At 37.0% G+C, this 13,820-nt stretch overlaps 1 protein-coding gene across 2 annotated transcripts in view; it reads left to right on the top strand.

Annotated features, from left to right (window-relative positions):
• The window catches only part of CHD1 (chromodomain helicase DNA binding protein 1), a 59,111-nt gene continuing 45,291 nt past the window's right edge, over window positions 1–13,820 (top strand). For both annotated transcript variants that reach the window (XM_087715751.1, XM_087715750.1), the window contains exons 1-5: window positions 1–382; window positions 2,653–2,847; window positions 8,645–8,846; window positions 12,874–12,978; window positions 13,422–13,489. In XM_087715751.1, coding sequence (XP_087571877.1) covers window positions 2,795–2,847; window positions 8,645–8,846; window positions 12,874–12,978; window positions 13,422–13,489 — 428 coding nt within the window. In that variant the 5' untranslated portion in view covers window positions 1–382; window positions 2,653–2,794. The remainder of the gene's footprint in view (window positions 383–2,652; window positions 2,848–8,644; window positions 8,847–12,873; window positions 12,979–13,421; window positions 13,490–13,820) is intronic.

Below are 13,820 nucleotides of genomic sequence, written 5' to 3'. Positions count from 1 at the left end.
GTTTCCATCGGATGAGGGAGGGGGAGGAGGCTGCGCTGAACTGCTACGGCGGCAGCGTGATGGCGGCTGGGACCGGGAGGACTTAAAGCAACGGCGACGCACGCCTGCTTACCTCAGGCATTTTTTTTAACCCATTCCTTCCTTTCCTCCCCCCGCCTCTTTTGGAAGGAGTCGCGCTCCCTCCCCCTTCTTTTGGGGGCAAACCAAGCGAAAGGGCCGGGAAGAGGCAAGGAGAGGGTGAGGAGATCCAGGCCGGCCCGGGAGCGCCTCTTTCTCCGCCGCCTCAGCCCTTTTTTTTAAAGGGCCCGGCTGCAGCGCTCTCCGCCGCTTCTTCGCCACGCTGTTCTTCCAGACAGGCCCAGGCAGGCCTGGCGACGCTCAGGTAAGAGCGGCCCACTGAAGGAACACGCAGGAGACTGCGCAGCCTTGGGCTGACCGGTAGGAAGGGAAGATCGCAGGCCGACTTACTCGACTGGGCGCCTGGAGGTTGGGAAAGGGAAATGCGAGAGGAGGAAAAAGTACCAGGGAGGGCGGCAATAAGGCTCCGGCCTGAGTGAGTTGGGAGCCGATTTGCGGCCTTCGGCCTGGAATGGACGAGAGAGAGAGGAGGGACTGGGCCCAATGGTGCTTTCGGGAGAAGGCCGGCCTTCAGGTGAGCATTCGGGGAGGCGCCTGCAGGGGGCCAGCGCTGGACAGAAAATTGTCACTTTTATTAGCCCCCTGCTAGATGCAACACCGCGGCTCTCGCTTTGTCCCTCCCTCCCACCCACCCACAGCGTCTTGGACGGAGCGACCACGCTGCTTGCCCTGGCCTTGAGTCCGGCTTTTTTCATCTTCCCCCGCCATCTCCCTTTGTTTACTCCGCGGCTGCGGAGAGAGGCGGTTGTGAGAAAGTCAAAAGAGGCTTTCGCAAGCGGGTCAGGGAATGGCGGGCGGGCGGGCCGCAGACAGCTTTGAGAGAGGAAGGGGGGGGGGAAACCTGGTGATGGTTATAGTAAAAAGAGAAGGTAGTAAAAAGAAGGCGCCGTGTGCGAAGTCGTGAGAGACACCCACGACGCTCCGGGGAAACCGGAGGGAGGGGGGAAAGCCCATTTGTTTTGGCACCCACTAAATCCACGAGGCCCGCTCCTCATTGGCTGACAGGCTGGCGGTGAGGGTGTCTATGCGCTGCCTTCCTACTGCTCTAAACGGTGGCCCCGCCTTTGCCTAGGTTTCCTAAAAAGAGGAGAGCGCGGGAGAAGGGGAGAGAGCCCCGCACAAAACGCAGCTGGACGGATGCGTGCCGATAATGGGTTTGGGGCTCTAGTCTTAGTTTGCGTCCGTTCCAACGATATAGCCACTTTCTCTCGCTGTGGTTGCGCTGGAGCTTTGGAACTTTTAATTAAAACGGGCCTTACACACATACACACACACACAAACAAAAACACGTTTTTTATTATCCTAAAACTGTCTTCATCTCATGTATGAGTGAGTTAAAAAGATGTGACACCCCCCTCTCTATTCTATATTCAAGTGTCAATTTATCAAATAAATGAATACATACATTAATATATATACATATAATTGTATTGTGAACTCTCATACACACACCACAGTGTCTCTCTGTGTGTGTGTAAGAGAGAGAGAGAGAGAGAGAGGGAGCACAATACAATTTATGTATGTAATTTTTGTCATGTGACATACCAGCATGTATATAGTGGTAAATTTATTTTGGACTACAGGTAGTCGTTAACTTAAGACCACAATAGAGCCAAAATTTATTTTGTTAAGTAAAATGGTTGTTAAGTGAATTTGGCCTCATTTTATGACTTTTCTTGCCAGTTTTAAGCCAATCACTGCAATTGTTTAGTTGATAAAGTTAAGTAAATCTGGATTACCCTTTGGCTTTGTTTGTCAAAAGGTCGCAAAAGGTGATCACATACCTCCGGGACACTGCACTTCTCATAAATATAAACTAGTTGCTAAGTGTCTGAATTTTAATCACATGACCATGGGCTGTATGGCTGTAAGTGTGAAAAATGGCCATGTCACTTTTTTCAGTGCCATTGAAACTTTGAACAGTCACTAAATCTGCCTGTATAGTATTTTAGATACATATGTATATAGTTTTTGTAGAAACAGGTGAAGGAAAAAATAATGTTCTTTTTCCTGTGCCATAGTTACTTGAATCAAATCTAATTTTCAGGTACAACAGAAGTGCTATAGAATTAGATTATCAAAAGATACTTTATCTCTGCACAGTATTGATGATACTTTTGTGGGTTTTTTAAAAAATTATTGAGGTACTTATTTTTTTTAAATACAGCTTGTAATTGTAAGACAGTGTATTTTGTATAAACTCAACCTATGTTCATAATATTGTGGGAACACAGCGAATTGTGATGAGCAAAATAGAATTCTGTTATATGAACGTGACTCTATTGTCAGATTGGGATTGGGTTATGTGAATTAACTAATTGATGGATTAAAATCCTATTTCTGAAAATTGTTGAAACCATCAAACCAGTTTGGTCTTTTTACATAATTAATGTCATAGGACTTACAGAATAGGAAGGAGTGTATGTTCAGTTTGTTAAATAAATAGATAATGCTACTACAATATCTACAAAGTTAATTATATAAACATTTAAAATAGTTCTTTATTTTTTAAAGGTAACTTATGCAAGAATCATGAACTGCTGAACACAGTGAAATATCTGAAGCACAAAGAAGAGAGCCTTCTAAAAACAATTTATATCCTGGTTACAGGCTGGGATAACTTTTATTTATATTTTTATTTTGGTGAATATTTACAATGAATGGACACAGTGATGAAGAAAGCACAAGGAACACTAGCGGAGAATCAAGGTACGCACTGGGATTTAGTTTGATATAATCTTAATATTTTTGTATAACTAAGCTTTGAAAATCTACATAGTTGTTTTGAGATTTAAAGCTTTATGTATAGCTTAATGCTGGTAAAACTATTTGAAAGTACTAATAAGACTGTCTTTACATTCCCTGTATACATACTCCAGATAGACTGTTTGTCCAAGCACAGTATATGCAAAATTATACATCTGGTTGTGCAAGACAAAGTAATAAATATGGGAGACATTTTGGGTCCTGCTATATAAAACTGTATCTATGTCATGTGTTTCTGACAGTGTGTTCTGTTTCAGTAACATTTCAGTAGTGTATATGTTATAATCCTGATTAAGAATGGGAACAAATTGTATTTCACTCAAATATACAAGGAGCAAGAAATAGTTGAATGCTAAGAAAACTTTCAGTTATGACCATGATTCTGGACACTAGATAAAAAATCTGAACCATCCTATATTTTAGACTTGTTAAACAGATAGTAAGTTCACAAATAAGAGTCTATTTTAGGTAGTTGGACTTTTTTTACTGTATCTTTTCAAAAATATATGCAAGAGAAAATGAGAATGAACATTAAGAGATATCTTTATTAATATAATACTTGCATACGTACAATTATAAATATGAAATGTTATGTAATAAATTAGGAACAATTTATATAAGTAGATTATTGGGTCTTGAGCAAAAGTCAAATTTAAGCGATTGTTTTATGCCTTCTGGTCTACAGATAAATCCAGTTTTAACTCGTGTGTTTACATATTATCAGAAAACAAACATGTTTTGGTTTTAACCTAACATATTAAACTATAGATTTCAAGTGTGATTAAAAGCTAGGTGAATCTGTGAACACAATCATTTGTAATTTATTCAACAACCAATGATTAAAGAATTCTAGACTTAGTACATTGTACTGTATGAACCCAGCTGTTAGATTTATTACTCAATAAAATGCATAAGATTTATTGTACTAGATGTCTCACATAATTTTACTGACCTTTGCACTAGCCAGTGATATGGATTACTTTGAGCAGGAATCTTAAAAGCTAGACATAAGCAGTTCCATCTTTGTATTGGTTGTCCAGTTATTTGTATAGAATATAAAGTATAGTCGTACCTTGGTACTCATGGCTCGATGAGTACCAGTTTTCTCATAAGGAGTAATGTTGCCAAGACAGTCACAAGACAGCTGACACCAACAAGCTTGTGCATTGTGTACCAAACAATCTGAGTATGGGACAAAGTTTTCACAACAAAAATGCATTGAGTACCAAATTTGATAAGTTTCAAAGGAGTTGAGTACCAAGGTACTACTGTATTAGAATATCATACAATTGGAGATGATGTTGTTTGCATAAGTTACTTATTGGTCATTTCAGTCATTCATACATTTTGCGGCTATTAGCTATGTATCTTGCAGTAAAAAATTAACTGAATCAAAATTTATGTTATGTGTTGTTTTTAAGAATTTGACAGTAAAAATACATGATTTTTATTTGAAACACTTCCAAGAGCAATTGTGATTTGATTCTTCGCTGTTCAGACATACATACCTATGTCATAATTGTGGTAGGGAGCGTGTGAATGTTGTCTAGGTTCCTTCCCCCTTCTTAGTCTTGCTCTTCTGAAGCTTTAAGGGCCATATATCATGAGATGTGACAGCAGATTGATCACCTATAACAATTAAGAGCTTTCAGATGTGTTACTGGAAATCACTTAATTATCAATGTGAATTCTTAGGAGGTGGGGACAATAAATTTGCTTAAATAGAGTTGAGGCTATAAAGAATATAGATGGTCTTAAAATTTTGCGAGTACGCACGCAAAGTTACATTTGTGCAAGAGGTACACATGTGCCCGAAACCATCCCCTCTCTATCTCCAAGGCCACAATAGGTAGTCCACTGAGCCAGAAAGGTTGGGGGCTGATGAGTTAAAGGATATACCATATTTTTTTGAATATAAGATGCACCGGAGTATAAGATGCAGCAAGATTTGAAGAGGCAAATTAAAAAAAAAAGTTTTTGCACTCTGCCAGAAAATGGCATGTTTTTTGTGAAAATGGGCCCTTTATTTGTCAAAAAAGGGCATGCATAGCCTTTAGGAGGCTTGTAGAGTGCTCCTGGGGGCCGCCGGGGGCACAAAATGGCCCTTTTTTCGCTCATTTTTGCCCTTCCCAGCCCCCAGGAGCGCTCTAGAAGCCTCCTAAAGGCTATGCACAGCCATTTTTTCAAAGGGGGCAGGGTTTCAGCGGGGCAAAAATGCTGTATTCAGTGTATAAGACGCACCCAGATTTTCAACCTCTTTTTTGAGGGAAAAAGGTGTGTCTTATACTCCTAAAAATATGGTAATTTGCAGCTATGCATATGACAGGGTAATTCATAAACATGACTGTATGTGCTATAGAATTCTGAATAGGTCCTGTTTGTTGAAAGTACAATAAATCTTTGATTTAACAGGCCATGATACAATGCACTTCGTATAGAATAGATCAGTTTTTAGGCTGATTGATTTCATTTGTATAATAATGTTACACAAATGATAGACATTTTATATTATTAGTATAATATAACTATAATAATAGAAATTACTACTGGGGATCAGTTTTCTAAATTTGCAAGCATTTGTGAATAATTGAAACTTCTTCCTCCAATTATGTGTTCAAAATAGAATTTTATTGTATCAGAATTTTAACTCTAGATTATGACAAATTTCTGAAGTTAGTCAGTACATCTTAGTCTGTATATCTGTTAATATATTTGTATATCTATTAAGTCTGACTGTTTAATTGATTTGTCTCAGTTGCTTTGCTGGTTTAAACAGAAAAGGCAGAAAGTTGGCAGGAAATTGAATGAAGGCATTGCTTATGGCATCTGTGATTTCCCATCTGTCTATTATGTCTTACCTGCTAGAGTAGGGGTGTCAAGCTGGCGGTCTGCGGGCCAGATGGTCATGTGCAGACACATCCACCCCAGCTACCATTCTCGAATGTAGAAAATTTTGTGAAATGTCATGTGACGGCAATGTGACACAGTGAGTTTGACACCCGTATGCTAGAGAGAGTACTTTTGAAAACATCCCATTTTCCAACATAATTAAGATGAAATCAGTATATAGAATGAAGAGGAAGAAAATATTTGGAGCACAATGAAATAATTATCTTATAAAGGAATTTACAGATTCCTTTGGTGTTATGTTAAATAAAAATAAAAAGGATGCTTGAGAAATGATGGAATGAAATAAATTGTGGATGAAGAAAAAAAATGATTGATGGAAAAATGACAAAAGAAATTTGTGTGTGTATAGGTAAGTAGTCCTCAACTTAAGTGATGCTTCAGAGTTACAACCTACCTGGAAAAAGGGAGTTATGATTCAGGTTGTCCGCTAGTCATGTGACTGCACTAAAAAGTTGGCTTTTCCAGCAAGCCGGCCTGGCCTGAATAGAATAAAATATAGGATTAATTTGGTTGTTAATTTTAATTTAATTTTTAAATTTTTATTGTAAATATCAATTGGAGAGGGTTTTTTTGGATACTTTATTTAATGTCCCTTTTAATTTTTGTAATATGTGTTTTATGTTGTACGCCGCCCTGAGTCCTTGGGAGAAGGGCGGCATATAAATCCAATAAACCTAAACCTAACCTAAATTGCACTTCAGGTGTTCATGTGATTTTGTATTACAATGATTTTGCTGAAAGGTGGACATTACTTCTAGTAAAAACATGCCATGCCGAACAATGGGGTTGCTTAACTACTGCTGCAGAAGTCCTAAAATGGGTTGGTCACATGACCAAACTGATTCATGACTATAATGGACAGGCTGCATTACAGTCACATGTTGAGGTTGATTTTTAGTCAAAGAGGGAATGATTAAATGAAAATATATAGAGAAAATGGGATAGAAATAATTTTGGAGGTGGAAATCAGAGAAGAGAGCTAGAGAAATTTTCATTTGTGAGAATGGAATTAAATGGGATAAAATGATTTAGAATTAAATTTCAGCAAGAAATGCTGGAAGGAGTATTTGAAAGATTTGTATAGGAATTATAGTGATATATTGTACTCAACACTGGAATTGATACAAATGTGATTATTGGTGATATCCAGGAGAAATGGTTGAAAATAAAGTTATAAAATCAGTGAGAATATTGAAAAGAGGTAAACCAGGTTGACGTAGTGTAACTAAAGAAATATTGAAACATAATTTCTGACAGCATTTTGCAGCAGGTTCAAAGTGTGAAGGCTACATCTGCCTGATGTTGGGAAGAATTCCATTATTGTTCATTTTACACAAATAAAAAAAATGGGTGAATGCATAATATAGCTTAAAGAGTGTTAAGGAAGGTCTTTAGCAAAATTCTGATCAAAAGAGCATCAGTTTGTAATCAGAACTCAGTTTCTGCCATTCGTCTGGCTAAAGAAGCCTCTAATATTTATATCTCTGAAATAACCTCATCAGAACCTTCTGCAGGTGGAAGTAAGAGGAAAGGATTTTTCTTAATTTAGGCATCTGTAAGTTTTGACTTTCCTATATTTCTGGTTTGAATGCAAGCTTAAAATCTAATATGTATCATCACAGAATGTAAGCTGTTCCAAGTAAAGCTGTCTTGATTGATGGTGCTTTTGTCAGTGCTGATGGTGTTCAAGTGATGCTCCAGTTTTTTGCACCCAAGGCAGTTTATTACTATTGGTATTATCTTTGCTTTCTTTTGTCATAATAATTCTATTTCTATTTGCAACTTTTTTGTACTTTGCTATTTTTTCCAGTTCTTTCTCTTCTATTATGACTCTTTGGGTTCTTCTCTATTATACCAGTATGAGGGTATGAGAGCCAAACACATTCATGCAAATGAATATTGAAATTAGATGCTAATACTTTATTTTATAACATTCTAACATCATGTTTAATGTTTATTTTTTGTAAGTTTAATAAGATAAGGAGAATGATTAGCATCAATAAAAGTGCTTAGGGACATAGTGTGCTGCCATTGAGCATCATGTTGCTTATTTCTGCTTTACTATTTTTTTCATGGGGATGGATGGACAGAAAAATCTCCCTTATATATGAGCATACATTCTGTTGAACATTCTGAATATGTCTGCTTTATATTGGAAAGATGATAGTGCATTTTTGCAAAATAATGTTTTAGTTGCTATGTTGTGAAAATTTCTTGGGACAGATTTGATCAAACTTGGCACAAATCAGTACAGCCAGTCAGTCAGTTGCTTTTATTTATGTTTGTGTTACAAAGCTGCATATAAGAAACTGAAAAATAAAGCAACCTATAAATAAGCTTCCCCAAATTACTGGCTTGCAAAAGTACTTTAACCTCCCAATTATTACCATAAAAACAAGCTTCAAATGAAGTCTGGCAGAGGATCACTGTGCTTCCATGCTAATTGTAGAGGAAGAGAATTATTTCATGAGTAGCATGGTAACCAGATTATGGGAGGAAAAATTAAGGCAGTGTTCCCTTTGCTGCTATTAATATTACTAAGTTCAGAATGAAGTGCTCAGTTGCTTAGCAACATGATGCCTGATATCATTCAGTGTTGTGTTTTCTCCATTTTCTAAGAACAACTATTCAAACACTTAATTTATTATTTTAATTGAGTGGAATGTTTGAATACATTGACATAGATTTTGTGGAAGTCCCAGTCTAAGATGTAACCCACTTAAGATCTATATGGTCTGCTTTAACTCTATTTGAGAAGTTTTAAAATTACAAATGAACATTTGTTTATTGCCTTTTCCTAGCTTTCCTAATTCTAAACTTACAATTGCAGCCAATCAGATGATGATTCTGGGTCAGCATCTGGATCTGGATCTGGTTCAAGTTCTGGAAGCAGTAGCAATGGAAGTAGCAGCCAGTCGGGAAGCAGTGATTCAGATTCTGGTTCAGAGTCTGGCAGTCAATCAGAATCAGAGTCTGACACATCCAAGGAAAAGAAAGTCCAAGCTAAACATCCAAAGGTTGATGGAGCTGAGGTAAAATGAATGAATAATTTATAATTGACTATTTTAAATTGATACTGTATTAACTGAGAATATGAAACCAGGAAATTAATGGTTACTTTGCTTTAAAATATACTGCAATGCTGGAAAAAATAATTTATAAAAGCATTGCAGAACATGTATTTATTTACATTTAAGTACATAATTCTAGTGGTGAACAGTATATATAAAAGCAATATAACAACCCAGAATCAATTTAAATAATATAGTATGAGGGGGGAGAAACCTCAGATTTACTGACCCTGTAGCATCTGGTGAAATGAGTATAAACCCTCAGAGATGGACAGTCCCACAAGCAACCTGGCTGTGCCAAATAGGCCTTTAAAGATAATAATCAGGAAATTGAATTATACCCAAAAGCGTACTGGAAGCAAATGCAGATCACACATTGGTGCTTTTACTGGCAAATTTTGCAGCTTCCAAGTGTCCATGTATTACTGCATTCTACACTAGTTGAAGCTTCTGAGTGCTCTTCAAGAACAACCCTATGGTAAAATGAATTTCAGTATTCAACCGTGAAGTAATTAATGTGTGAATGACAGTGAGCAGAGCCTCCAGTCTAGTAAAGGGTGAAATATATCAGTGGTGGGTTCCGGATCCCGGTGCAACCGGTACGGTGCAACAGGGCCAGGCATCCACCACATGCATGCACGCAGCATGCAGGCGCATGCGTACTTACTGCCTGCGATGCTCTAGCTGCTCGGTAGAACCTCGCACAGGCACCATACGCTCCGTGCGCATAAGACCCGACCGGCTCAGGTACAGATAAAGAGGGTGGGCAGGTGGGTGGGCCCTCCAGAACACTGTACCGGAATGGTACCTGGTGCTCCCAGCAGGCACCAGTACGCCCGTACCGGGGCGTACCGGTCGTATCCCACCACTGCAATATATGTACAAAACAAATGTATACAACACCATTGCAGGAAGAGCTGGGTGTCCAGAAGGACTCACAGGTTACACACCAATTCTTGGGGAATGTTACATATCAAGTATTAAAGATGAAGAGTCACTAGACCAGGGTGCACCAAGGTTTTGTTTTAACTCTGGTTGAACTTGAATGAACTAAGGTTAACTTGATCCCTCCCACTGCACACTCAAAGCCTCAAACTACTATGTAAGAAACTTAACAATGTCACTTGTGACAAAAATGAATATAAAGCTGAGGATTACCATCATATTGATAGTTTTTCCTCTGAGGGATAACGTCATCCAGGGGTTTTATGTAGATTTTAAATAGGAACAGACGGGATCTTAAAGCACCCCACAAAATAATCCATCTCAAGCCTTCTTGAGGTCATCCACAAGTACAGCCAATATCTTCTTGAAATTATAACCTGGCCTGAATCCTGATTGAAAATGGTCCAGGTTCACTTCCTCTAGAGTGCCCATAATATATTACCTTCTCCCCAAATCTTCCTGAAAGAAGCTTAGAAATTGGACAAAAATTGTCCAATACAATTCAATTGAAAGTTTTTTAACAAGCTAATTAACCATTGCCTCAAAAGCAGGAAGAACCTGCCTCTATCAAAGAAACATTCACTAAACAAGAATACAACTACATACTATTGTTCTGTGGTCTTGATGAACCTTGAGGGACATGAAGGACAAGAATTTTAACAACAGGAGATAGAGCTTAGCTCCAAGGACCCTGTCTACTTCCTCAGGGCTAACTGGTTGAATCTCTTCCCAGATAAATTGTCAAGAATATATCTCAGATATAAAACCTGCCCATCTAATACCAAACCGAGAAGGATCTGAGCAACTTTGACTGATAGTTCTCAAAGTTACGCTGCAAGACTTCTCCAATCTCTCCTTCCCAAGGAGAGATTTGATCACTTGAAATACTGTTATAGCATAATAAATGTGTTGAATTAGCCCTCTTTAATACTCTTTGCTCCTATACAAATAAGAGAAAAGAGTTGATGTAGAATTATCTAATTTGTTTACTTGCATTTAACAAACCTATGATTAACAGTTTCTGTTGGAAATAGCTTTTGTGAAATTTTGTTTAAAAGATAGACATACTAAGTATGGCACAAGAAAGGTGGCCCATTGAAAGTATTTTTAACAGTAATTTGATTTTGTTTCAATGCTTAGTAGCTGTTGAAATCACAGCATTAAGCTTTATTTGGTTTTAAACAAACACAGCATCAATTTTAGCATTCATTATGAGCTTCAAAAATCTTACCTAGATTTTTTTGTATATGGATTACTAACAAAAGTAATAAAAATTAAGCTTTGGGAATTATTTTGCAATAGACACTTTACTTGAGCATACTTGATACTATGGGAGGTTGTTTTTTTTAAGTAGATAACTGTTAAAAAATATTGAATAAAGATTTGAACCAGGTGACTGTTGTTATGTAATTGTTTAATACAATAAGATTTCGGTTTGCTTTCATTCAGAAGCTCATATGTTGCTGTCTTACTGAATTTATTCTTATATTCCTTTTTCCCAAATGAATTCATACAAAACAAGTTCAAATGTTGTTTGTTTATATTAAAGTTCTATATAATAAAATAGTGGGAATGAAAGAATATAAAAGCAATCTGGTTCTAGAGCAGATTTACTCAGTAAATGTCCAGTTAAATAATTATGTCTTAAACAACATAATGTAAAGATCACAGGAGTGATCCTTAGGAGACCATTTTGATAAAAGAATTCATTTGCTAAAAAGATCCTAATCCTAATTACTAAACTATGAATTGGGACCAGGAGTAGGATATTTCCATATAAATTTAGCATGCAATTTTTTGTGCCCCCGAGGATGGGTGGTTGGATATTGATAATAGAAAGTAGACTAAGGGAGACATGATAGCAGTGTTCCAATATCTCAGGGGTTGCCACAAAGAAGAGGGAGTCAAATTATTTTCCAAGGCACCTGAGAGTAGAACAAGAAGCAATGGGTAAAAACTAATCAAGGAGAGAAGCAACTTAGAATTGAGGAGAAATTTCCTGACAGTTAGAACAATTAATCAGTGGAACAGCTTGCCTCCAGAAGTTGTGAATGCCCCAACGTCTTTAAGTCTTTAAGAAGATGTTGGATAGCCATTTGTCTAAAACGGTATAGAGTTTCCTGCCTAGGCAGGGGATTGGACTAGAAGACCTCCAAGGTCCCTTCCAACTCTGCTACTGTTATGTATTGTAATGTATTGATAATTGTAATAATAATTCATATGTAATCATTTATATGTAACACTTTCTAGTGCAAAATTATTAGTTATAGCAGCTACAAATGTTTCATTGCTGCATCTAGGCTGAAGTCAGATTGACATTGATCGTAGATAAATATAATTCTATAAGCATTCTTATAGTTGCTGGCTACCACTCCTTTGTCTAAAAAAAGGATAGTAATTTGAAAATGGCATCTTTCAAAGAAGTAGAAATATTTTTCTTCCATAAAAAGGTATTAAACACTCCCTTGAACCATTTGGTTAAACACACTTAGATTTATATATTGCAATAGGTCACTACCTGTTCTTAATTTAAATATTTTCCCAGTTCTGCAGATTGTAGTAACTTAAATAGATTCCATAAACTCTGATTAGATAATGCCCCTTTAAATTCAGTAGATCTCCTCTAATTTTGGTATACAATTTGGAGTAGATGCAAGTAACATTTTACAATAACAATTAATTTGTGGGTCAGCCTAAATTTTAGGATTAGCCCCAGGGTCAGCCTAAATTTTAGGATTAGCCCCAAAGCAGCTCACTGGCTACTTAGAAAGCACTTTTTATTGAAGATAGTGGAGAAATGGGCTCTCCTTCTGGTAAGCATGTTTGTCCTTTATTATATCCATTAGATTATTTTCACTGTAGGAATGACACTGCTGCCTACATTCTAACTATTTGCTGATTTATTTCATTGCTTACTGCTCTCCAGTAAAGTAAGAAATAATATGGGCTCTTATCTAACCAGAAAATTCATTAAGAAATAATATTAGAAACTGCTGCCATTGTTTTACCATTCTGTAATGTTTTTATATGTATTCCACTTCAGTTTTGGAAATCAAATCCAAGCATTCTCGCTGTTCAGAGATCTGCAATGCTCAGGAAACAGCAACAGCAGTCAAAAGCAGCATCCATAAATAGTGGATCAGAAGAGGTAAATAATCATGACCAATTTTCATTTTTTAAAACAGTTCAATATATTAGAGAAAAAAATGGAATGATTCTTGTCAGAGAAAAGTTACATTTCAGATTTATGATTAGAAGCTGTTTAGATAATAATTGTTTCCTTAACTTGGAATGGCATTGCATCTTTAAAATTGCTTAGAAAATCTATTTCTTTATGATTATGATTCATATGCTTTAATCATTGTATAAAAGAGAGTTAAAGTCATTGACAGCACAGTTTTTAGGGGCTTTGATCCAGGTACCTTTTAATGGAACTTTATAGTTGATTTTCTTAATTTCTGATTGCAGCCTACAGTTCCTTTGTAGTTGCAGTAACTATTTATAAATTTGTCAGGCAGAATATACATTTAATGAATTATTATTAAATTAATAAGGTGATAATAAAGTTCATACATATTTCTTACTGTTTAGGAATCATCAAGTAGTGACGATTCTGGAGATGACTCATCCAATGAAATCAAGAGGAAGAAACATAAAGAGTAGGAAATTTTAAAAAAAATGCTTCATAAAAGTTACTTCATTTACTCCATGCCTACTAGCGCAAGTTTATTTTCAGAGATATTTTGTTTCTTATCCAAGGAATCATATTCTTATATTTCTTCATTGGTATTGTATCTTATATAATCATGTCCGGATTTGTATAGAAACATTCTAACAAGAGAAGTACAGGCAACTACAGCAGAACTAAAGTTTATATTCCTTTTCAATAAGTTAGAACAATGGTTCCCAAAGTGGGTGGTACCGCCCCCTGGGGGGGTGGGATGATTTAGGGGGCCGCTAGGGGGCACTAAGAGACAAGCGGGGACCGCA

Source organism: Thamnophis sirtalis, unplaced genomic scaffold (genome assembly GCF_051295495.1).
Source record: "Thamnophis sirtalis isolate CommonGarterSnake01/CBP01778 unplaced genomic scaffold, rThaSir2_p1.2 scaffold_5, whole genome shotgun sequence".
Classification (NCBI taxonomy): domain Eukaryota; kingdom Metazoa; phylum Chordata; class Lepidosauria; order Squamata; family Natricidae; genus Thamnophis; species Thamnophis sirtalis.
The sequence above is the reverse complement of the archived record's forward strand: the minus strand, read 5'-3'. Positions and strand labels throughout refer to the sequence as shown.